General features: G+C 41.0%; 2 protein-coding genes across 3 annotated transcripts; both read left to right on the top strand.

The window, feature by feature from the left end:
- Positions 1-535: 535 nt before the first annotated feature.
- On the top strand, positions 536-14,305 carry morc3a (MORC family CW-type zinc finger 3a; the record flags this gene model as incomplete). The annotated part of the gene is made up of 19 exons (XM_084544813.1): positions 536-574; positions 2,231-2,303; positions 3,410-3,542; positions 3,772-3,998; positions 4,136-4,292; positions 6,167-6,314; positions 8,141-8,269; positions 8,379-8,498; positions 8,592-8,689; positions 8,779-8,886; positions 8,963-9,091; positions 9,643-9,717; positions 10,162-10,198; positions 10,311-10,421; positions 10,531-10,639; positions 10,732-10,807; positions 10,894-11,983; positions 12,183-12,340; positions 12,510-14,305. 19 exons carry the CDS (start codon positions 536-538, stop codon positions 12,670-12,672), a joined length of 3,180 nt encoding a protein of 1,059 aa, XP_084400939.1. The 3' UTR covers positions 12,673-14,305.
- chaf1b (chromatin assembly factor 1, subunit B) lies at positions 14,306-25,524 on the top strand. Of its 2 annotated transcripts, XM_084544816.1 has the most exons (14): positions 14,306-14,319; positions 14,662-14,836; positions 15,312-15,444; positions 16,030-16,150; positions 16,432-16,535; positions 16,817-16,913; positions 17,027-17,111; positions 17,385-17,478; positions 17,595-17,664; positions 17,896-17,987; positions 18,096-18,255; positions 20,302-20,823; positions 22,406-22,485; positions 24,907-25,524. In XM_084544816.1, the coding sequence occupies exons 2-14, from the start codon at positions 14,711-14,713 to the stop codon at positions 25,005-25,007; spliced, it is 1,785 nt and encodes a 594-aa protein (XP_084400942.1). In that variant the 5' UTR covers positions 14,306-14,319; positions 14,662-14,710; the 3' UTR covers positions 25,008-25,524. The 2 variants fall into 2 exon arrangements, with proteins under 2 accessions (XP_084400942.1, XP_084400943.1); XM_084544817.1 differs by lacking the exon at positions 14,306-14,319 and having other exon boundaries at positions 14,653-14,836.

Raw genomic sequence — 25,524 nt, 5'->3', positions numbered from 1 at the left:
GAAGGAAATGTTCACACCGCAACCAAACCAGAAACCCTTGAACATCTCATGCTTCATTGCACCAAACACAACATACAGAGAGATCTTCTATTTCAGTCTTTGAGTAAAATTAAACCTATTTTTAAAAGAGAAAATTTTAGATAAAAAAAAAATGTAGGGTTGTTGTTTTTTCATCTGTTTAGTCCTATATGTGTACTCTATGATTTATGGTTTAAATCTCATGTTCCACACAAGTGTACAAATAATGGAGGTAGTGCACCTTTAAGCTGGTTTTCCAACTGCCATTAAAAACCAAAGAAGAAGAAGACGATTTCGTGTGCGCGAGCTTTGCTGTGAAGAAGGCGCGTTCACGGCGCCGTTTAGGGATGGGAACCGTAAACTACATATAAATTACATTTTATTTATTTATTTATTTATGTATTTATTTATTTATTTATTCATAGTCTATGGTGGGAAGGGAGGAAACACGTCCTGACGAGGACACTGACTCCGACGCAACACACACTCAAACCCCGCCTACTGACATTACGGAAAGATGGCGACTCAAACAGACCGCGGTGTTCCGCTCAGTACGGTAAGTGGAGTTTAATAACTTGTGTGCAGGAAAGTGCCTAATTCAGTAGCTGCAAATAAAAATTAGGAATAAAAAATAAAAAATAACAACAGTCAATTTTCACTCCATGTTGCTAATGAGGTTGAATATATATCTGTATAGTGCGAATTTCTACTCGTACGTGGAGCGTAGTTAGGGGCGATACGGAGCTTTACTTATTTGCCGTTAGCTTGCTGTTAACGTCTGGGACAACAAACGATAAGTATTTCAATAGCCAGTTAAGTATGTCAATATTAATCGCAGCATAACAAAGATACTCATGTGTGAATTTGAGCCAGTGCTGAGTTTCGTTTTCCTAGTAAATCGCTGACATCTCAGTCCGTGATTTTATGCAGCAGGCTGGTCCCTGGTCCACGCCTTGTCGGTACTACTACATGAATATTTGCATTCAAGATATCTCAGTTATTAATCGAGCTATCTCTGTGTGTGAAACTTTAATTTCACATGTTCTCTGCATGTGAGGTGTGTATGGCATACGTTTATTTGCTTTCCCCTATTTCCGTTGTGTATTACTCTTTATTGACTAAATAGTGAAAGCCCTTCCTCTGCTGTTGTCACATTTGTGGAAGCAAAACAAAACACACACACACACACACACACACACATACATATTCAAGACATGGTCGGGAGTGTATGATGTGGGTGTTTTGCTGAGGGGAGCAAAAAGACTTCCTGAAGCGTTCCTGCTGCACCCACAGTGCAAGAAGAAGTGCTCATCAATATACGCTGATCAACCATGACAATAAAACAATAGTTATCTAGTTATCATGCCACATGTCACTGGGAGGGATGTATTAGGCAGCAAGCGAACAGTTTGCCTTCAGGGGTGATTGACCAGGTTGACTGGTTGCACGACTTTGATTAGGGCACAACTGTGATTCAGAGCGTCTCCAAAACTGCAGCTCCCCTGGGACGTTGCCGGTCTGCAGTCAGCAGGACCTAGCAACTAGACTGGCAACCTGGTCTGCAACAATTTTCCAGAAGAATATCTATGTTGTTAACTTCACAATTTGGCTGATTGGTGCATAGAAAACCAGAAACAACGTAAGACTGTTTTACTTGCATGCCAACGTAAGTGTGTTTTCCTTCGCGATGTTTGGCACCTCTGTGCATGTGTCGTGCGTTTGCGACTCATACGTGTTAGGGAATTGCCATTAAAAAAAACGGGCGCTGAGAACAGAGGTTAGAGCAGTAACTTTTACTGTTGGTGGCGTGATACATACCAGCTATGATCAGAGAGATCCGGTTTAAATGAAAGTCTTAGACCTTCTGCTTCAGTTGTGTTTAGTTTCAGACAGCATGAGGTTCAGAGATATAGACTTGAAGCACACAACATTTAGTGTAAAGTCTGTTTACAAAAAAGTTTACAAAAATAAAACATGATTTGTACATGTTTTCATATGCATGTGTTTTAAATTAACCAAGGCAGTGCTAAATTCTCCTGTGTAGTTTACATTTTATATGAATAAAGTCTTTTGTGCTAAACATGTTGTATATTTTACAGATGTGCTCTTAATAATGTAATAAAGCTAGTTTGAAGCTAGACTGATGCATGAAAACAAGGCATCTTTGATCAAATCTAACTATTGTGTCAATTTTAATCTGTTCCACTTGTAGCTTTCTCCAAAGTATCTTCACAGCAACTCCACCAGCCACACCTGGCCCTTCAGCGCCATAGCTGAACTCATAGGTGAGTCATCTTAATAATATTTTCAAGAGGGATAAGGTGTCTTGGTTAGTTTCTCTTAGGGATGCACCGATCCGACTTTTTCAGTCCTGATACCGATACTGATGCCTGGGCTTTGTATATCTGTCGATACCCGATACCGATCCGATACCATTGTTGAATTAATAATAAACAGCATACCTTCCACCTTATACCTTCCTTCCACCATGTAGAAGAAACTAAAGGCACCAGACTTTCCTAACTAAGACAAAATAACATAGATGTAATGTATTGAATACTTATTTATTTGTTATTTAAAGAACAATTGTGCATCCAAATCGAAAATAGAATGTAATCAAACTTCTTAAAATAAATTTAAATAAATAAACATTTACTTTGCAGACATTGCAAACAGCCGTCGAACTAGTTGGCGTGGCAAGCGTGAAATATCTCCACACAGCCGACTCTTTGGCTCGCTCCATGTTGCTTAAATGCTCCAACTCGTTCTTCTTCTTCTTCTGTTTAATGGCGGATCATATCTTCACGACATATACCGCCACCTACTGGACTACTACACAGGATCTCCAACTCGTTCCAGCATGCGACACACGTGCTGCTAACGAATGACGTAGGATCTGCTGCGACGGAGGGGGGGGGGGGGGGGAAAACTGGATCGGCCCGTGGATCTGTTAATTTTTCCGATCCCCGATCCAGCTATTTTGTCAATATCGGGGCCGATATCCGATCCCAATATCGGATCGGTGCACCCCTAGTTTCTCTTTTACTGCAGACTGGTGATGCTTTCAATTAATCTGCTGGACTGCTTTTGGTTTGGTTTACATGTGTATTTGACGTGGTCTCTTGTCTAACCTGTTGAAGCTTTTTAAACAATGATGGGCTGAATTAGAGAATAACGGTCTTCTTGGCTGTAGCTGGAAACATACCCAGCTAATTTAATGCATGAGCTTCTTGTCACACCAGTCCACACAGGGTGAGGGTATGTGTGCAAAGTTCAGATGGACATGGATTTCCTTACACCTCTACATAACAGCGACTTGAAAAATGTTGGAAAGGAAACAAAACTTTGTGCATGGTTTAAAAATGCTTCCTTTAATTGTTTCTTTTGACAGACAATGCCTATGATCCAGATGTCAACGCCAAACAGTTCTGGATTGATAAGACCGTGATCAAAGGTGAAGAATGTCTCACCTTTATGGATAATGGAAATGGACTGGACCATGAAACAATGCACAAGATGCTCAGGTACAGATCGCACCGCTTGGTATTCCTGGGAAATTAAGTTTTAAATGACAAATTTGATTGGAGTGTAACTCCACCCACTGCATAATTAAAAAAAACAAAAAACAAGAAAAACAGTGGACAAGGGAGAGAGAGGAGAGTAGGAGAGGCTCGGTGTCAGCTGCTGTCAGCATTTTACATCTACTGATGATTCATTCGCAACTTATGTTCATGACTTTTTTGTTTTTTAAAGCTTTGGGTACAGTGACAAGACTGCTTCGCACGGTAAACAGCCCATTGGAATGTATGGGAACGGCTTCAAGTCTGGATCCATGCGTCTTGGCAAAGATGCCATCGTTTTTTCCAAGTCAAAGAACATGTCGTGTGTTGGGATGCTCTCTCAGACCTACCTGGAAAAGATTGGTGCCGAGCAAATAGTCGTGCCTATTGCTTCCTTTGAAGGGAGAAATACAAATGAATATATCCTTTCTCTAATGCTGACACACACACACACATATTTTTTGTGTTTCAAAGAGACATGCTGTCTCTCAATCATATCACATCAGTCAATTGCATTTCCACTTTTTCATTGCTGTTGTCCTTAACTTTAGCTTTACTATCTGTAAGAAAAAAGGACGAAGCCAGTCTGAAGGACATTCTGCAGTATTCCCCTTTCAGTACCAAAGAAGAACTGCTTGCTGAGGTCGACGCCATCAGTTCACCCTGGTCCACAGGGAAAACTGGCACACGGATCATCATCTGGAATCTGCGCAGGTCTGCCCCTAGTCCACACAAACACTGATGTATGCTCTAAATTATTTATTCTGGAGGCTAAGTGCTATGGCCAGTAGGAACATGTGGGGGTTTTTTTTGTCTGGCAGTGTTTCAGACCTCAGTTTTGTACAACATTCAGACAAAATATGAACTACAAGAACATCACATTAGAAGTACATTTCTAAAGATAAAGGGTGCTCATCGTGAGAAAAGAGGAAAGCATTAGCTGTTGCCTGATTTTAAGAGAAATGCTAACATACATTTAAGCCTATTACTTTGGAATGAGATATTGTCTCTGGAGGTAGTTACATTTCTGTCTGACTCTCTCTTGCTGCCTCAGCTGACACAGCAGTGTTAGGAAGGAATTTGTGGTGATGCCGATGAAGAAGAAGAAGCACCAGAGTCCTGTATGTCTTATGCTGAAGGAGTTTATTTAGGCTCGTATACGAGGAGAACAGAAGATTCGTCATCACAATATAAGTGCATGAGTCCACCTCAGTTCTAAGGGACAAACAGTAAAGCTCAGATTCTTATACTGGAAAGGTGGGCCGAGGCAGCAAAGGGGAGATGTGTTAACATCCAATTGGCTATAATACATAAGCATGAAGATAAGGACTCACACCAGGTAGGAAATACAAAGTGTCTTCCAGGAACGGAGGACGTTATCATCTAACTCTACAGCTGTGTCTGTAGACGGCCAGAGAGTGAGATTGAAGACGCCACAGAGGGACCAAGGCCTTGGCATGTTTCCTCAAAGAGAAAATAGGGCAGATAACTGACCCCAACAGTAATCTAACAGAAACCACACAAAACTATCTATAGGGAAGAGAAATTATTCTCTAACAAGTAGCACCGGTTATGGTCCAGGTTTTCAACCTGAAAATGTTGGAAACATATTAACTAAATAGCCAATCACGATCCCATGTGTGTTTTCTTGCGTTTCTTGGAACCCCAGGTTGAGTCCTTTTGAGTCATTCCAAAAAATGTTTCCGTATTTATCTGGATTGAAGGAGCAAAGATTCAGCGTCCGACTTAATAACATTAAATTACCCCACTTGTACAAGCAGTTGATACTGTACAGGCATGTACAGTGTTTTAACCTTGATAACGTAAAGCTAAGAGTTTGTCTCTCGTAAAATATCCACCATTTCAGTGTTTTCCAATGTAATACTACAAAACATTAGCCTGACGAGCCAGACCCACATTAAATGTAGGGTCTGGGCACTCTCCATAGACAGGGCTCAACCGGAGGGGTGGGATAAACGGTTGTCTTTCAAACTCCCTCTCCACGCAATAGGATAGCGCTACAACCAATCAGAGCAACGAAGAAGGTGACGTAGTCAGAGCGACGGAAAAGAGAGTTCCTTTCTCAGAGAAAAGCTTAACTTCAAGTCTTTCAGAGTGGCGGCCAAAGCCGATTCGAAAGAAAGTTGTTCGCTAGCAGCAGCCATCGCTCTGGTAGTTCTAGCAGGATGGGGAATTCACGCGTAATTCACGGAACTTGTGGTCGCAGGTCAGTCGTCATCATGTTAAGCCCGCCCAGCGACTCGTGATTGGCCCGGTCCATCTTGGATTTTTCGAAATCTCAAGTCAACGGAGAGTAACTAGACTGCCCCTGGAAGCAAATGTAATTTGCTGCCGCTAGGGGCGCGTCTAGATTCTCGGCTAACAAAACATTGCATTGAACTTGTGAACTAATTGATCAACAGATCTGAAAACTGAAAACTCATAGAAAAAGAAATGTTTGTTTCATCTTCTGGTGGCCTAATGGTAAATACATACGCCACATAGCTTGCTGACTTGTAATATTCTCTATTGCGTTCCTCTCTTTTAAATTTGTTATTGTTATAAATCTGTTTATCTGTTTTTTGTAGGACTTCCACCAGAACAACAGAGTTTGATTTTGAGACAGACCGTTACGATATCCGAATTCCATCGGACGTCTACGAGGAATTGAAGGACGCTTCTCAAATTCCAGACAAGGTCTCATCATACACACCTGAGTGTGTGTTCTCGCTGCGGGTAAGGAGCAGCGGGGACTATGGATTGAAATGAGTAACAAAATGGTCTCAAATGCTTGTTCCATGATCCACGAGTAAAACACGAGATTCACAAATGTGTACCGAGCAATTTGAACATGTGATTAAAAAAAAAACAAAAAAAAACAGCATAAAATAATATTTATTCAGTGGGCTCTGTGTCTATTTGTGAAATTACTTGGTACATGTTTAAATTGCTTATTACGCATTTGTGACCACCCAAGTACGCACACAAATTGTTGTACGCATTTGTGAATCTCACGTTGGACCTGTGGATCGTGGGACACGTATTTGTGACCATTTTGAGACTAATTACGCTCCATAAATGACCCTCATTGTATGGACTGGTGTGTCTGGTCTGCAATGTTTGACTCCAGGGGACTGTTTTCACATTCATCAGCTAAAAGAGGAAAGGCTTTGTGTTCTCAGCATAATTACAGCTACATTTTGTAACGTGTCAACTAATTTGAAAGCACAAACCACAGTCTAGTATGCAGCTTCCACTAGTGTCATTTTTCAGTGTATTAGGAGGCTTCCAGCAGACTAGCAGTCAGTGTTTGGAATAACGCCGTTTAAAAGAACGGCGTTAGGTAACGACGTTCTTTTTTCAGTAATGGGGTAATCTAACTAATTACTTTTCCCGTCGTTACAACGCCGTTAACGTTACTGAACGTTAAATGCGGTGCGTTACTATGCATTGATTGAATAAACTGTGTAATCCGAACGCACCCCTGGCTCACCGCTAGTGAGGAGGTGGGTTAATAACGAGGTAAGCGATTATGATTGGCTAAGGCAGAGTCATGTTTCATGGTAGCCAATCAGAGCCAGTGTTTTTACACACATGCCAGCATACGCGCCACACACACACACACACACACAACAGCTAAACAGAGATTCGATGACGCAAGAGAGATGGCGAGTCAGGAGCAATCCGATGAAAAGTTGGCATTTTCAAGGTGGAGATATAAGCACTACTTCAAATTCATTGTGGTCAAAGGCAAGAACGTGCATGTAATGTGTACATTATGTCCAGGAGCGAAGACTTTGTCGACATCCGTTGTAAGCAACTCTAATTTAATGAAGCATCTCACAACGACACACGCATCTACAAAGCTAGTGGCCAAAAACACCGATACCTCCACCACAGATGACAGCTCGCTGTCGAAACCATTGACTGTATATAGATCAAAACCCTATCGAAATATAAATATTAATTTATAAAATATATATATATATATAAATATATAAATATCGAAAGTTATGTACAAACACCTGTCTGTTCTAGTCATTTCAACTGACTTGTGAAAACTGCAAAAAAAAAATCAAAATTATTTGACATATAGCAACTTTTTTTTTAACAGTAACGCAAATAGTTACTTTCCCTGGTAACGAGTTACTTTTATTATAGAGTAATTCAGTTACTAACTCAGTTACTTTTTGGAACAAGTAGTGAGTAACTATAACTAATTACTTTTTTAAAGTAACGTTCCCAACACTGCTAGCAGTTAAACTACGGAAATTAGATTTTAATAATTGAATTATATGTTAACCGGAAAAGGAACAAGTGGTTACAGAAGATGGATGAATGAATGAATTCTATTTTAAGCTTTAGATCTTCAATGAGAGAAGGAAAGACAGGAGATTCCCTTCCCTTTTCTCTAAGAGGTCTGTAATAACAGAGAAATGGCCCAATCATAGTCTTCTGGGGAATTTAATCCATTTGATTGTGCAAACTATTTTTTATTCTTAGTCACATTTTTTTTTTTTATCGTATAAACAAACTGATATCTGTGTTTGTAATGGTTTCAGGCATATTGTCGTATTCTCTACCTGAAGCCCCGGATGCAGATTGTGGTACGAGGTGTGAATGTTAAATCTCAACTCATCGCTAAGAGCCTGGCCTGCACCAAAAAGGACCACTACAAGCCCACTTTCCTGGTATCCTTTCATCGTAGATTTCTTTCTAATCTTCCTCTTTTTGGTTGGTGATGGTTGGTGATATGTGTTTATTTTGCTGCTCTTGAGATTTCCTTAAACATTATTTCAGAACAAACGCATTCCTATAACTTTTGGGTACAACACCAAAAGTAAAGACCAGTATGGCATTATGATGTATCACAAGAATCGGCTCATCAAAGCCTACGAACGTGTGGGCTGTCAGCTGAAGGTGAGTTTGGACTGTTTTAAGAGAGTTTGTTTATTCCACATGTATTCAGAGGTTTCTGAGTGTTATCATGAGCTGAATCTTTACCTTCTACAGGGAAACAACATGGGAGTTGGAGTCATTGGGATCATAGAATGTGACTTTTTAGATCCTACCCACAACAAACAGAGCTTTATGGAGACAGAGAAGTACAGGTAATAACGACAATGCTGTGTTTACAAGTCTTATCTGTAAAATGATTCCTGATTCCTTGAAGTCTGACCTGTTTGATGTTTTGATACAGAAAAACCATCATCAATTTGGGGATCAAACTGGAGGAGTACTGGAAGGAAATCCGCTACAATAAGACCAAAGAAAATCCAAACAGCACCATACCAGTGGAAGATACCATGTTAGTAGAACATTAAGTGACTGACATCATGTGTTCGGCAAGTGCGGTTTTTCTAACCACGTTGACTCCTCCACAGGAAGAAACCAGATCAAAACTGGGTGCAGTGTGATGACTGTTTAAGGTGGCGCAAACTCCCTGATGGGATTGACAGCAGCAAGCTGCCAGAAAAATGGTTCTGCCGTATGAACCCTGACCCTCAGTTCAGGTAATCTTTCCTTCTGTAACAGATAACGCCATCTTATTAATGTTAATGAACATTATTGCACCTTATAAAATCTTCCTACGTATGTAATATATAGTTACTTCTCTCTCTATTTCTTATACATTTATTCATATGCTATTTTGTACATTTTTTGCTCATACTATTTTATTTTATTTTACTAGATTTATTTATTATTTTATTACTTATTTTATTTTATCTTTCTTTTTACTTGTGGTTCTCAGTAGTGTTTTTTATGTACACCTAAGCTACTGTGACCATGCAGTTTTCCTTGTGGATGAATAAAGTCTGTCTAAGTCTAATCAAAGCATTATCAATTCAAATGATGATCAGAAATTATACTCATATTCCTAGAGGGGTTGCCAACTAGTGGTTACTTGTAAGACTAGCGGACGATCGGAACAGAGATGCTGCCTATCCAGCTCGTCAGGCCAGCCACTGTAACCTGAGTGTCTGCTATTTGCTTGGGTCAAGGTCTACCACAAACATACACCGCTTGCTAATGCTTTCACTTTCTATATGATTTGTCCGTACAGGAGCTGCAATGTAGATGAGGAGCCCGAGGACTCTGATGATGAACAACGATCATACTGCAAAACATATAAGCAACAGTGAGTCACAGATTTCCACTTTTGAAACACTGCCACGACTTTTGACTAATTCATGAGATAATTGTGCAGATGTGTAGCTAAATATGGCCTACATCACTTATGGTGTAGTCTAATAGAGCACTTATTACAGTAGCCTAGTTATGTCACTTGAATAGGGGGCAGATGCCAGTCTCACTTTAAATGGCGCAACCTGAACTGTGACAGTTGTAGTTGTTGTTAAATCCATTTCTGAACTACATATCTAATCGCTGACTTTTAAGTGCCCAAACTTGAAGTTGGCAATATTTTGTTTAAAAAAAAAAGTGAGAAAAAAGTGCGTCCTATGGACTTAAAATAAATAAATATTCCCAGAACTTAGTTGTTATGATTTTTGTCACCATTTTTACCCCTGATTAGTTTGCTTAATGTCTGTGGGTATGACTCCTTACTTTTTATTTGTCACAGAGAGAAAAAGAAGAAACGAGAAACGAAAAGACGCAGGGTAAGCGTACACGGTCTGGATGGATTTTCTCCCTGCTAATTCATGTGTCCACCTTAGAACAGCTGTAACACATCAGCGTGATTTAATATACAGTACGTATGTTTTCTTCAAGGATGAGGACAATCAAAGGGTTCAGCAGGATCAAATTATGGCTGATGTTACCAGACAAAACAGGGCTATCAAACGGCAAGAGAAACGCGTGATACAGCAGCTTCATCAAAAAGTATGTTGTTTAATAATTACTTTATGAAAATCAAATGGGAATATTGAGTATAAAAAATGTAAAGAATTATAATTATTAACAGTTTTGTTGACATTTTTCTCGTAAACAGTCTCCTCAATCCCCTTCCACTCACTCTACTCCAAGAATAAGGTTATTTGTAAGAGGTGGTGAGAGGGCTGACTCCTCTCCTCAGAGTCCCTCTACCGTTTCACAAGCTGGTGAGAAAAAATTGCCCTCTCTCTCTCTCTCTGTATGAGTAAAAGAAAAGAAGCATGAGAGATGAAAATGTTTATGTATTCTTTCTTTATAGCCTGCAGCTCCCCCAGCAGCAGCGGTGGCCTTCCAGTTATTTCTGATGTATTCTCACTGTCAGCGACCCCTCTAGGGTATGTTATTGTGTTGTTCATGAACTTAATAACTATATTGCCTCTGCATCTGTAAAGACATTAACTCTTATTTGTGTTCACTTCAGGCAAAAAAGATCCCAGCCTGATACTCCACAGACAGCACAGAAGAGACCAAGAGTCAACGGCTTCCATAGTAGCGCCCCAGATACACCCTCATCAGTAGATGTGAGGCCCCTGACCCCCCAGTCTGTGCCTCATGTTAGTGATGATGATGATGATACTGAAGTTGACACTGATGATGATATTGTCATCTTGGAGACTGTTAGCACGCCTAAGCCAGACAAGCCTGTCAGTCATTTTAATGAAGTGAAGAAGGAGGAAGAGCAAAGTGATATTCCTATCAGTATGGAGTGTGACAACAATGCTGCTGTTGATGCCACCTCAGAGACAAATGCTGAAGGAGAGGGCTCTGCAGAGTCTGCTGCTGTGGAAAACTGTCCTTCCCCATCACTCCTTCAAGGTGTAGCCAGCACCACCACCCAGACACAAGTACGCAAATTCAAGCAGGAAGTGAACAGCCAAAATCAGACTGAAAGAGAGGAGGGAGCAACACGGAGTACGAGTACGAGTACGAGTACGAGTAGCAAAGAACAGCTAATTAAGCAAGAGAGCAGAGACACTCAGAGTGAGAATCAAGGAGAGCAGATATTGCAGAATGGAGTGGCACATAATCTGATAGGTGATCAAAAAGCTGGACCTTCTTGCGCAAATACTTCTCCACATCACTACCCCAACATTACTGAGGTACAGGAACAGCAAGACCAGCTCCTGGAGCTCATGCACGCCACTGCTCAGGAGAGAGACGATTTAAAAGAACAGGTTCGCGAACTTCGCTCTCAGCTGAAAGACATTCAGAGCAGACTGCAGGATCAGTCTGAGGTCAATGTGAGGAAGGAGTTTTCTGACCAAGCCATCCAGACAGAAGAAACGGAGGGAAAGACTGACTACAAAAGTCTGTTTGAGAAGGCCAAAAAGAAAGTCAATGAACTCATTAAGGACAAAGAGGCCTTACTAGAAGCTACTGAGATGAAGCCCAACGTCACTAGTACTGCCAACGGTGAGGAAGAGGACAGTGATGAGATTTCAATGAAGGTTGACCGTCTGCTCCGTGAACTGGACCAAAGAAACAAGGAGAGGGATGAACTGCGCTCACAGGTCAGTGACCCAGTTTTGAATTTAGCTAATGTTGACATGTCCAGTTTAATTTCAATACTCCCTTGTTGCATTGTCTTTCTTATTTGTATTTTACTTGATAGCTTGTTTCTTTTACCATTGTTATATTGATGATGACTTACACTCCCTCATTTGTCCATTTTTCTGTCCTCTGGTGGTTCACTATGTGCTGTACCATCAGTTGAGCTGTCTAGAGGAGGACAAAGCAAACCTGGCAGCCCAGTGTGAAGAGGTCAGGCTTAGCTTGCAGCAGCAGCAGCAGAAGGAAAACACAGCTGAAGGAAGCTCTGGTCCACAAAAAGATCGTTCTCATCACGCATATCCAGGGGAGGCAGGAAGGTTTGTGGGCTCCAGCGCACATTTAAGCTCATATCTATGCAGAAAGTTGGATGAGTCCAACACTCCACCTGCATGTTGATTACAAAGCCATTTATGAACTCAACAATTCATAAGAACAGTTATGTAAATATGAATTTCCCTCTCTCTCTTTTTGTCTTCCTCTCTTTAGTTTGCTTGAGCTTCGGCAGAACGTCGGGCGCCTTCTCGTCTCTTTTGTGCCTGCGCTGGACCTGCAGCAAGTCAATTATAACTGTAATGTCATTGATGAGATCCTAGAGCAGGTTCTTATTGATGACTCTATCACAGCTCACATCAGAGCAAGATACGAGTAAAAACTCATCCGACCCTAGATCGAAGTGTGACATTTCAAATGGAAGAAATTGATATGGAGTCCTTTGCAGTATTTCCTCTAATAAGCAATATTAACAATGTAATCGCAGCAAAGATTAATGAATGTTTTGTGCCATACAATATGTTATTATTGTGTTGCATCTGTTTCTACTGATTTGTAGCACATCATGTACAGTGAATATATATATATTTCTACTGCTATTTATGTTTTGTGATTAATTCCAGTATTTTTCTCAGTTTTATCTTGATAAAGGACTCTGTATGTTGTTCGTGCAGCTAAATCGGTCTTCTACACTGGGCTGAAATTATGCATCTTTATACACAAGCTGTCAGTATCTGATGAATATGATGCATGAGTGGAATTTTTGTTAGAATATGATCAGTATATGCTCATCTGCCTTTACACACATATGAACATCCCATTCTTAATCTATGGGGTTTAATATGATGTCGAAAGCTTCAAATCTTCTGGGAAGGCTTTCCACGAGGTTTAGGAGTGTGTTCATGGGAACTTTTGACCATTCTTCCAGAAGCGCATGTGTGAGGTCAGACACTGACGTTGGACGAGAAGGCCTGGCTCGCAGTCTTCGCTCTAATTCATCTCAACGGTGTTCTATCAGGTTCAGGTCAGGACTCTGTGAAGGCCAGTCAAGTTCTTCCACACCAAACTCTCTCATCCTCTCATGTCTTTATGGACCTTGCTTTGTGCACTGGTGCACAGTCATGTTGGAACAGGAAGGGGCCATCACCAAACTGTTCCCACAAAGTTGGGCGCATGGAATTGTCCAAAATCTCTTGGTATGCTGAAGCGTTCAGAGCTCCTTTCACTGGGACTAAGGGGCCAAGCTCAGCTCCTGAAAAACAACCCCACACCATAACCTCCCTCCTCCACCAGACTTCACACTTGGCACAATTCAGTCAGACAAGTACCGTTCTCCTGGCAACCACCAAACCCAGATTCCTCCATCAGATTGCCAGATGGAGAAGCGTGATTCGTCACTCCAGAGAACACGTCTCCACTGCTCTAGAGTCCAGCGGTGGCGTGCTTTACACCACAGTATCTGACTGTTTAGTAGCGAGGAAATTTCATGACTGGACTTGTTGCACGGGTGGCATCCTATCGCAGTACCACACTGGAATTCACTGAGCTCCTGAGAGCGACCCATTCTTTCACAAATGTTTGTTGAAGCAGTCTGCATGCCTAGGGGCTTGGTTTTATACACCTGTGGCCATGGAAGTGATTGGAACATCTGAATTCAATTATTTGGATGGGCGAGTGAATACTCTTGGCGATATATTGTATTACAGATAAAGGGTACAGTTTGTGAAGACGTGCTTAAAAAGGGGTTATCAAATAAGAGGGACGGGGTTTAGTTTTTAAACTGTATCGAGATATTATAATGTGTCGTGCGAATGTTGAGCGTTGTGTGTATGATATTTATATTTCTATAACCGTGTTTAAGAAATAACTGTACCGTCTCTGGAAATAAAATAACTGCCGAAAAAAAAAAAAACTAACTTCCGCTTCCGCATTTCTTTTTTGTCCAATCAGCGCAGCCGCCAGACCGGAAGTTTTTAACAAATCGTACGCGGGAAATTATTACAGATTGCGCTGGACAACAGAGGAGGTAAAACCGTAACTCACCTCCATATTACTTGAATTAAAATGATAAATGTTGATGGTAAATGATCTATAACTTGTGTGTATGTGTAGCGAACATATTTTTTTAAATTTACAGTAACTTAAATGTTCCACCATTTGACATCTTGCCTGTAGCGGTCGCCACATTTTTGTTCTCAAAGCAAAGCAAAGCTACCGATGTTAGCTTGTGTCATCTGTTAAAATTGACTCTGTTTTATCTATTTTCTTCTGTATTTATTAACGTAGGATCCAAATTTGCCTTCTCCGGTAGCTAATGAGCCAATGTCGGCCCGTTTAGCTTTATTTAACATGTTTTTTTCATCCTCAGAAGTCGACGTTGGATTATTCTTTTTTAAAAATACATATAAAAACTAAAAATGAAGGTAGTAACTTGTGAGATCGCATGGCACAACAAGGAGCCAGTCTACAGTCTGGACTTTCAGCACAGCTCAGATGGACGCATTCATCGGCTGGCCACAGCTGGAGTCGACACCACAGTCAGAGTGAGTTGTTAACATCTGGTTAATGCAGATTTATTCATTATAACTGCTTCTCAGTGCTTTCCCTCTATGGATGTGATGCTTCATACGTCCATTCTTGTTGTTTTGATATTGGTTAAAATAGATGATTCTTCTAAACTGTAACGTAGCTGCTGATCTAAACTTGTTTTAAGACAGTTGTAGACATAAATGACATTGCATGCTTGCATTTCATTATTGATGTACATAATGAAACGGTGGCAGTAGATTAGGGGATCTGTCAATACCTTGAATGGCTGAATTAGTCACATGGGATGCACTAAGCCAGTCTAACTTTATTAAGAAGATTTTACAAGTCCCTGCCAAAAAAATCCACTGAAATACATCCTTCTTTTAATGAACTTGTAATCAAATAATATATATGTATGTGTGTCGTTAAATGCTCCAAACCTGTTTACCGCTTGTGTTTAATGAACTTCTTTCCTGATCGCTGATGCAGCTGTGGCGGGTGGACACAGGCCCAGACGGGAAGGCCGTGGTGGAGTTTCTGTCCAATCTAGCGAGACATACTAAGGCCGTTAACGTAGTACGCTTTAGCCCCAACGGAGAGCTGCTGGCTTCAGGAGGAGATGGTATGTCACGCTCAGTTAATAGACGTCCATTCATAAGACAGCTAATTTTTTCATTAATACACAGGATTAGATGTTACAGTCCCTTGTGCCAAGAGTCCAGGCAAGACACATTTAGATGCCCTGTCCAACTGAGAAACCCTGCTGGCTTGTATGGAGCAGCAGACGGTGGACAATTCAAACCTTGTATGCACCGCTTAAACAAAGAAATATAGCTACCAACCAACATAAAGACATCAGATACCTGGTCTAGTTAACAGTTAGCAGTATGCAGCGTGTCATTGGGGTTTTCAAGTGGGCTTAACAGTGAATTCCAGCGTCCTGGAGTCCCCCCCCCCTTCACGCTGCCACTGCACAACCCCGTTTTTTCTCACCATTCAGTGACTATCAACAACTAACCTTTCAATAATTTAGCCTAGCCCTTTTATGTAGCAATCAAACGTACCTGATACGTTGATGCGGACTGAAGCACGACCCAAACAAACAAATATACTGTGGTTCACCCCATTGATGCGGACTGAACCACAAAAAAAAAACAAAGGACGATGTCTGATGATTCTTTTATTATTTTTTTTTAACTTGATACAGATGCAGCCATTCTGCTGTGGAAGCTCAATGACTCTAAGGAGCCTGAACAAACCCCTGTTTTCCAGGAGGATGAAGATGCTCAGCTCAACAAGGAGAGCTGGTCTGTGGTCAAAACACTAAGGTACACAAGACCAGCAAGTCCCTGTGTCTCACTTAAAATAGGAGAAGTAATTGTACAGCTCTTCTTGCTGTGTTGCTGGTGTTTTACAACTCCTTGTTGTTTGTATTGTGACGTTCATGAACCACAAATCACTGTATTGAGTTTTATTGTCTAAACTGTAAAAAATTAGAAGGTCTATCTCTAGAAACAGAGTTCAAGTGAAACAGTTTGTGGGTTTGTTGTGAATTTGCAGCGATACTCGGTAATGGTTATTGCACGTATTTGATATGATTGGTTTTCAGGGGCCACATAGAGGACGTGTATGACATCTGCTGGACACGGGATGGAAATTTCATGGTGTCTGGATCTGTTGACAACACTGCTATTATGTGGGACATCAACAAAGGTTTGTCTGTAGCCTTAGGACCTGAAAGCACCCGCGATGCATTGAGGAAACATTTAGGTCCGGCCGCTCGGACTTCATTTGCATTTGGCCTGTGTGTCGTTGGCCGTTCTCTCTTTGCCCTACAACACAACACCACTGGTGTCCTAACAAATGCATCGAAACAGGAATGAGTTATTTAAATTGAGTTGCATCAATGTATGTTTTGTTTAATCTGTTTCTGTGAACGCATGTTCTCATTAAACCTGACTGTGGCTGTGTATTTATTGCGTTTACCCCTGTAGGACAGAAACTGTGCATCTTAAATGACCACAAGAGCTACGTGCAGGGCGTAACCTGGGATCCCCTGGGGCAATATGTTGCCACTCTGAGCTGTGACAGGTAAAAAAATAAAAATAAATCTTCACTAAATAAAAGAATGCTGCATGGTAAGTCAACACTACTGGAGTATTAAGCAGACAGATGCTCAGGATATTTTTTCCCCTCCTATTTAGGGTGATGCGTGTTTACAGCACTCACACAAAGAAGAAGGCCTTCTGTATCAGTAAAATGAGCTCTGGACCACTTGCAGAAGGAGAGGTCAGTAGAAATTCATGTTTTTCATTAGCATCAGATGAATTTCTTTCCATAGAATCAGACGTTCTACATTAAAACCTATTAGTTGCATGTTCAACAAGCCATGCATTTATCTTTTTTTCATCCATCACTCGACTAAAACATGTTTAATTCATTATATTTGTTCTTAATAGTTTGAAATTAAACTCTCTGGTAGAGCATCTAAACACATTAAACTGTCCGGTGTGTGTGAGACATGTAACATAAATACTCACATGGCTGAACGTAACTTTACAGGTCAAGCAGTACAGAATGTTCCACGATGACAGTATGAGGTCGTTCTTTCGCCGCCTTTCATTTACTCCAGATGGGTCGTTCCTGCTCGCTCCAGGTACACACACTGCATGCATGAAATATGGCTTTTACTCTGTTAAATCTAGTTTTGTAAATTATTTACATAAACCAAATTCCTTCTCTCTCTCTCTCTCTCTTTTTTTCCACCCTCAGCTGGATGTGTGGAGATTGGTGAAAACATCATGAATACTACCTACATCTTTTCCAGGAAGAGTCTGAAAAGGTAACTTTTGTGTAATTTACAAACTTTCCAGGTCTGTCTCTCTGTGTTAGCCCTGCGATAGGCTGGCGGCCTGGCCGCGGTCTGGCCCGATGACAGCTGGGATGGCCTCCAGCCGCAGCGCGACCCTTCACAGGACAGGCGGTTACAGAAGATGAATGAAAGAACGGAAAACTTTCCAGACTCCTATTAACACTTATAATTGATGCATAAATGCCTTTCTGTGTCTTTTAGGCCCATTGCCCACTTGCCGTGTCCAACTAAAGCAACACTGGCTGTGCGCTGCTGCCCTGTCTACTTTGAACTGAGGACCAAAAAGGGAGAAGGCAAGGACAAAACAAACAGGGCTGATTATAAATTCCTTCCTTCCTTTCTGTTTTGTTTGTAGTTCTTATGTTTTTTTTTTTTTGTACGTGTTCTTCTTTCCCCTACAGATGGCTCTGTCCAGGCTCTTCCTAATGTGTTCCAGTTGCCGTACCGTATGGTGTTTGCCGTAGCCTCTGAGGACTCCATCTTCTTGTATGATACGCAGCAGACTCTTCCCTTTGGCCTGGTGTCCAACATCCACTACCACACACTCAGTGATCTCACATGGTAAACTAACACGGCCTTTTGGAGTAATTGTAACAGATGCCTGTCTTTTTTCTGTCTCTTTAACATGCATGTTGCTTAGTGGGACTTCTGACATTCCTTGCCCTCAACAATCCTTTTCAAAATTTTTTCCCTGCCATTTTGAGAGCGAACTTGGTAGGCCTACACTACTCAACGGTTCTACCCTCCAAGTCATTTGCGTCAGATGCACGTACCGTAAACAAAAAAACCCACAAAATTCGACATGAACGTAAGAGCCGCATGAAACCGGGCAAAGGTTGGCCAGGCCTGAACTAAAGGGTGAAATTTATAATAGAGGAAGCGATTGTGGTTGATGTTTTTTGCATTGATCTAAATATGAGGCTAGTTTCTGTAATTCTGCTCCCAGTAAAGTAAATTTTTAATATTCTTGAGGGGGGCAGCCGTTAGTAATGGTAAATATAAAACAGCCGTGAATAAAAACAGAAAGTCAGCACATTTTCCCAGTATATAAAATACATAAATGATTAAAGATGAGTACACAGGTCAATGCCACTGATTCAACTATTATACTAAATAAAACAATGTCCTTGTTACGTCCCTAAGAGGCTCCAGCGGAATTTAGGGACCAACACAGGACAACCAGTGAAATCGAGTCTGCTTAACAGAATTTAATGAAATACAAAAGGTAGCTTTTGGTAAAAATCTCCTCGAAGCAGAAACAGCGGGGGATTAGACGTGGTTGTGCCAAACAAATAAAAGTAATATAACAAAACTAGGCCTGGCTAACAACCTCCCATATGGAAAACAACTGACAAAAGGCCTATATATCTTCTCTACTGAAATGTTATCAAAACTACATAGGTGGCACCAACCTGTAATCCTAGTGTGTATAAACACGTGGTGTGGTGTATAAGGTACCCTAACCCTATGGTCCGCACCTTCCACCACAACTGAAATAAACTGTACTCAAAAGGGTCCACACGTCTCGATAACAAGACAGGCGACAGAAATCAAAAGAGCAGTCGAGCAGGAAGCAGAGACTGGATCATGAGGCCCATCCCAAGAGCTGAGGGAAGTAGAGACCGAGGAGCCTGTATCTGGATCCCTTTTCACGTCAGCCCTGTGGTGGTAACTGGATGAGAAAAAGAACTACACTGCCCCTGTCTGGCGCGTAACAGTCCTGTACTTGTTAGAGTCTGTGTAAAAAGTTTATTGTGTTTGTATTCTCATAATTAGACCTTTAGTCATATGTGACGCTTTCCAGTTAAGACGTGGGGGATACAAATAATATTTTCTTTTTAGGAGCAGTCTGAACTGGTAATTTATTTATTTTATTTTTTTTTTATCACAGTTTGGTTTGCAACACACTTCCTGTTGCCAGTGTACAGTCAGCTCTGTGCGTTGTACAAAAACCAGCTAGGCAACATTTTGCAAAGCTGGAGTAAGTGCTCAAAGGAAAAGCCCACATTTCTGGTTGGGAGGGGATCTCACTTTCTTTTGAGCCTTCAGGAAAAAACTTGGATATGCACAAATATCAGAAAAACAGGAATATTTTTTCATGAGGTTATTAACAATAATAACAACATCGTCTTTGTTGGAATAATGGCAAAAAAAGGAGTATGAATAGCACATATTCCCATATTCATAGCAACTTACAGGCCCTCACATGTAGTTTGGGAAGCCGGTATTTGTTTGTGTCACACCTATGAAAGTAAAACCACTGCATCATGAAGCCATTATAAGGCTGTATAATGAGAGAAGAGCAGGCTTTGTATTGAAACACTGTTAGATGTGCATTTAACTTGACTAATTCAGAGTGATGTTGCTTCATATTAGCTTTTTCCTCGATGTTGAAATATATATTATTTAATTTACTCAGAATAATCACTAGATTTTATCCCCCATACCTTTTTTTTCTTTGATTTAATGGAGGCTTTCGTGGAAGGAATGGCCTATCAGACCGATTGATATAAGGTCCATTGGCCATGTAACACTATGACCATTAGAAGGATCAATGTATGTGTCTCCTACGTGTTTTTTCATTCCACTGATGTGTTTCCTGTTTAGGTCTGGTGATGGTTCCTTCCTGGCTGTGTCCTCCACAGACGGCTACTGCTCCTTCCTGTCCTTCTCTCCCGGCGAGCTGGGCACTCCGCTGAAGGAGCCGCCCCCCTTGGAGGTCTTCGTCCCGAACAGCGGCACTGAGAAAAAGGGCAAGAAGGCCAAAAACTCCCCGCCTGTGTCCCAGCCGCCAACCTCTGCCCCGACACCCCAAACCAACCCCGGCAAAGACGCCCCCTCTCCCACCCCGCCCGAGGAGAAGAAGAGCACGCCCAAAGTGAAGTCAAAGCCCCAGCCCCGTAGGATCACCCTCAACACCCTGGAGGGCTGGGGGAAGCCCACCACCCCTAAAGTCTCGGCTGCTTCGGCTCCTCTAACCCCAGCGTCTGGGAGCGCAAGCGCGCCATCGACCCCGCAGCCGCGCATCGCTCCGCTCACTCCCACCACGATAAAAGTCCACAATGGCGCCAGTACTCCTGGGCCCACTACCCCTAAGGGGGTGACTACACCAAAGGGACCCACCCCAAGGTAGAGTAAAACAGAACTGATATTTTACTTTGCACCAGTGTGCTTTCATTGTTAGCATGTAGAAGGATGTCTAAAACAAAGAGATAATTCATTTATAGTAATGAAAAATAACAATCATCAACAAAGTAGCTGACAAGTGTGTTTTTCATTGATTATGACTTTATTCAACCGAATATTTGAAGTAAATAAAACAGTTTTTATACAGAACTTTCCTAACCGAGGTTTACAAAATGCTTCAGAGTTACATGAAAGCCAACAAAAAAAACAAATACAAACAAACTAAACAGAAGCTGCCTGGGGAGTGCATATTATTTTACAGTCTTGCAGATTGGTATATCCATCCATTATTATCCCAGTCCAGTATCATCGAGTCTTATATAGGGTCCATTTTCCCCATTTTCTGTCCAGTTGTGCTTCCTGTAGCCTTAGTATGTCTGTCAATTATTCCATTAAAAAGATTTCTTTCCACAATTGTTATCCATTGAGCTTTCGTCGGTAGTGTTTCCTTTCCCTAGTTCCCCGTGATGGCTTCCTTGCCTGCCACTAGCAGTATTTTGATCAAGTAACCATCATGATGTCGGGCCTCTTCTGAGAATTTAAATAGATAAAGCACTGAACAGGTCTTAGTCACTCCATATCCTAATATTTGTTGTAGCTCCTTACATACCATTTCCAAAAAAAAAACAGTTTTTGGCAGGTAAATAAATATTTAAAGCAACAATTGAAGAATAATTTGGCCGCTGTTTTCTGATCTGACTCCCAAGAGACTAGGCAGCCAGTCACAGTATATGTGTTGTACTGAATATAATCCTACACTATACAGGAAGTGTTCCCTTTGTTTTAGTGCAAATAAGGACAAGCACCTTATAAAATTGTTCACATTTAATAAACTATACTTTTACAAAACATTTTATGAACAACCACAGGCCGTAGAGGTTTATTTATTACATATTCTAATAGTTTTCTTTTTGTAGCATCAGAACAGTCCCAAACTCTCACACTGGGTATTTAGGTGTCGTGCAGGTGGTGTGAAGAGTGCAGGCGCTCCCTAAAACAAAGACTGCAAATGGTAATTTATGGAAATATTTTTAAATGTGTTTTGACTGGATTCACACTTGCAGGCTACGCTGCCTCCATCTCCCTCCCTTGAATGATTTAAAGTAAGCTGATTGTGTGTAAAGATCTACATGGATGGAGAAATGTCCTTTTAAAATGTGTAATATGCCCTTTTTATTACACTTTAGATAAAATGTAAATTATCTGAGAGATGTAAACATCGTCACCGGGTTTGGGATGTTTTTGTTTTTTCACATGTGCTCAGTAGTGGCATCGTGAACAAAGCCCTGTCTGGTACGAGGGATTCGTTGGACCCCCCGCCGACTATAAAGTAATAATCTCTCTGACAGGCTGCTCACAGACAATGGAAGGCCCTGCACATGATTTTTTTATGCTTTGTTGTTTTTTACATCTGTAACTTGAAACTAGCCTTCACAAATAGGCCACGACTGAATCAGCTTGGTTTTCGTGTTTCCTGCCTGCGTGTTTCACTGATGGCCTTTGTGCTTTTTCTGTTTGTTTACAGGAGAGTGTCTTTAACTCCCGTCGCATGCCGATCTCCAGCACTTTTCAGCACTCCCTCCTCCACAGAGAAGGCCAAACATGGTTAGTGAGGGCAGATGATTTTGACTTTTATGTTGCATATTACTAGTTTCACGGTTGAAAATTGTGTGTGGTATTTTCCCATTCGCACCTCTGTGGAAAAACTCAGATCAGCCACTCTAAAGGAGGCGAGTACTTATGCAGTCAACTTGTTTCTACTTTTTTATTTAATTGACGTTACTTTGTAGAAATCTGTCTTCATTTTGGCAGTAAATCTTTATTTATCTCAGTTTTTTCTTTGTAAATTATATTGACCATAATTACGTTTATAAAACATAAAGAAAAGGGGAAACATCCAAGAAGTTGAAAACTTTTTATAGGCACCCTAATGTGATATCTGACGTGATTATGGATCATTGATTCAACCTTTTCTCTGTTCTTCCCAAATTTATAATCTGCTATGCTTAACTGCAAACCTCTTTGAATTAATCACTTCTTTTACATAATGTAGCGTGTGGCCCTGAAAAATTGATCAGTGGCTCCATTTATATGAACACTGATCCTTTAATTTGACTGAATCATTCCATCTTACCTGTCTGCATGGATGCTGATGAGATATATGTATTTACGTTCCACTCAGTATTTATCTCAACTTTATGGACAACATTGAATTAGGGGTGCACGATAATTATCGGTCCGATATTTGGAAATGATGACGTCATTCCGATAAGTCCGATATCATAACGAATGGCCCCGATAATATATAATATATATTTTTGTCAGTACTGCGGTGTGAGTGGTTGTTTTAATCAATCGCTCCAACTCCCACATGAGACCTGAACGACGTGAAGTGAATGCTGCGTTCAAGTGGCATCGGTATAATCGGAAAAACAACATTCTGGCTGAAAAAAAATCATTTAAATACTCCCTCATGTCGGAAAACAACTCGTCAACTCGGTCATGAATTTGGTAGTAGCTGCCGTTACCCAGGATGTTACACATAAACCACAGAAACATAAAAGGTTGGAAAAACAACTCTCAAACCGGGAACAGGGAACTTCCGTCACCACTTGAATGCAGCACAACGTGCATACGTTTGTAAACAAACAACATGACGGCGGCGGTGGTGTGGGACTTTTTTAAAGTTTCCGAGGATGACATTTCTCTGCCTGTTTGTAATAAATGTTTAAAGAAAGTGCCACGAGGTGGAAAAATCAGCACCAGCTTTAATACCTCAAACAGGAAAAGTCATTTGAAACATAGCCATCGATTCAATGGGGCTTTGAAGGCGTATGAGGGCGCCAGCGCGGTTAAAGAAGGTAGCAAGCTAGCCGGAAAGATATGTCAGGTATGTTATCGGGTATCGGTATCGGCCTTTGGAAGCGGAAAGTTATCGGTATCGGTTTTTAATAAGTTATCGTGCATCCCTACATTGAATGCATCCAGTATATAAGGATGACTTGGACAGACATGAGTTTTCAACAGCACTGTCCACATCACTTCTGGCTTTGTTCATCTTTTCAAACACCTGTTTGAATGACTCATTGTTTCGCCCGCTCCGTGTTTCTGTTTGACCTGGAAGCTCGTCACGCCACCTGATGTTTACCCCGCGTCGGGCAAACATGCACAGAATGAATGTATTTATTATTTATCATGTCTTTACATGGTTATAAGACGGAAATCTTCTGATAATACAGAATACTAAAGGTTTCTTAAACCCCCCTCTTCAGTCCAAAAGAAAATTCCCTCCAGTCAGGTGAAGGCTGAGGTGGTTACGTGAGTCATTTTTGTTCGGACTGGGTGATTATTTGTGCACATGTATGATTTTCATGAACACGATAATGAAAACTGTGACAAATTTTCAGGTCATTTAATCAGATCAGAAATGGACCGATCCAAGAGACTGGGTCAGTTCAGCAGTAGTTGTGATCAGGGTATGTTCCTGTGCGTCCAGATACCATGTTTCAACACATCCCACTTCGATTACCTCGGTATATGTGCAGTTTCTAAAGGTAGTGTGCGGAAGAGACGGCCTTTGTGTTGGAGTTTTAAAACTCAAAAACCAAACATATTTCACAGCTTGTTTCTTTTTTATCAGTAGTTTCAGTCTTTGTTTTTATTCATCATGACAGACATTGTATTGACTGAAGTAATCCCTGAGATCTGTGAACACAGTGACATAGCTACAGACGTCCAGTGGAGCTAGAAACAAAGGCAGTCAGACAGGTTGCTGAGTAAAACTGAAACCAAAAGCCCTTCACTGTATACGAGCAATTATTCACCTTTGAGTGTGTCAAGATCAAAGATCCATAAATGAGGACTGTAAGCTGTGATCGGTGACTACAGTGGACAGTGCTCTGAGTCAAAGTATTTCAACAAATACAGGACTATAGTTGCATATATCAGCAGAAGAGCACACAGAAACGCCAGCCTTTTTTTTTTTTTTTCTTCTCCTCACTCTTCCCTTCATTTGTGTTTCCACAGAGCGTCCGTCTCCTCCCACTGATCCAGTGTGCCAGCCTCCGGAGTCCAAACGACCCAAGACCAGCGACCTGACGGGAAAGGCCGGCCTCACCCAGAATTAGTGTTTACTGGCAGCTGTGTGGTGCTATGATATCACATTAGAGTACATACCAAGAAAGAGAGGCAGTCAAAGGAGCCTAAGTATAAATCTGCCGAGGCTCCTCCACGGATCTTATCACCACGGTGCAATAATTTGACTTGATCGACGCTTCACACTTAAACGTTTCTGGTTTTAAAACAAACTGCTCTGCGGTCGTTGTTGTTGAATTCATGCTTCTTTTGGTTGTTTTTTTTAGTCTGGTGTGTGTTTTGTATCATAGAACAAACAGGTAGTGAGATAATTGTATTATATTTGATATGTGTGACATTTAAAAATGCTGTTGTTTAAAAAAAAAAAAGAAAAAGAAAAAGAAAAAAAAATCTCACTGCAAACCTGAAGAAGATAAAAACAACTTAATGTAGCTTTGAGTGTGTAACCTGTATCTTAATTGCTGAAGACTGGACCAGCAGCTTGAGTGGAAAAACTGTAAATTGTAAAATGACTATTGTCATTTCCTTATTGTTGAATAAAGGTTGTTA

Source organism: Chelon labrosus (assembly GCF_963514085.1).
Source record: "Chelon labrosus genome assembly, chromosome: 5".
Lineage (NCBI taxonomy): Eukaryota > Metazoa > Chordata > Actinopteri > Mugiliformes > Mugilidae > Chelon > Chelon labrosus.
This window is presented reverse-complemented; position numbering and strand designations above follow the sequence as displayed.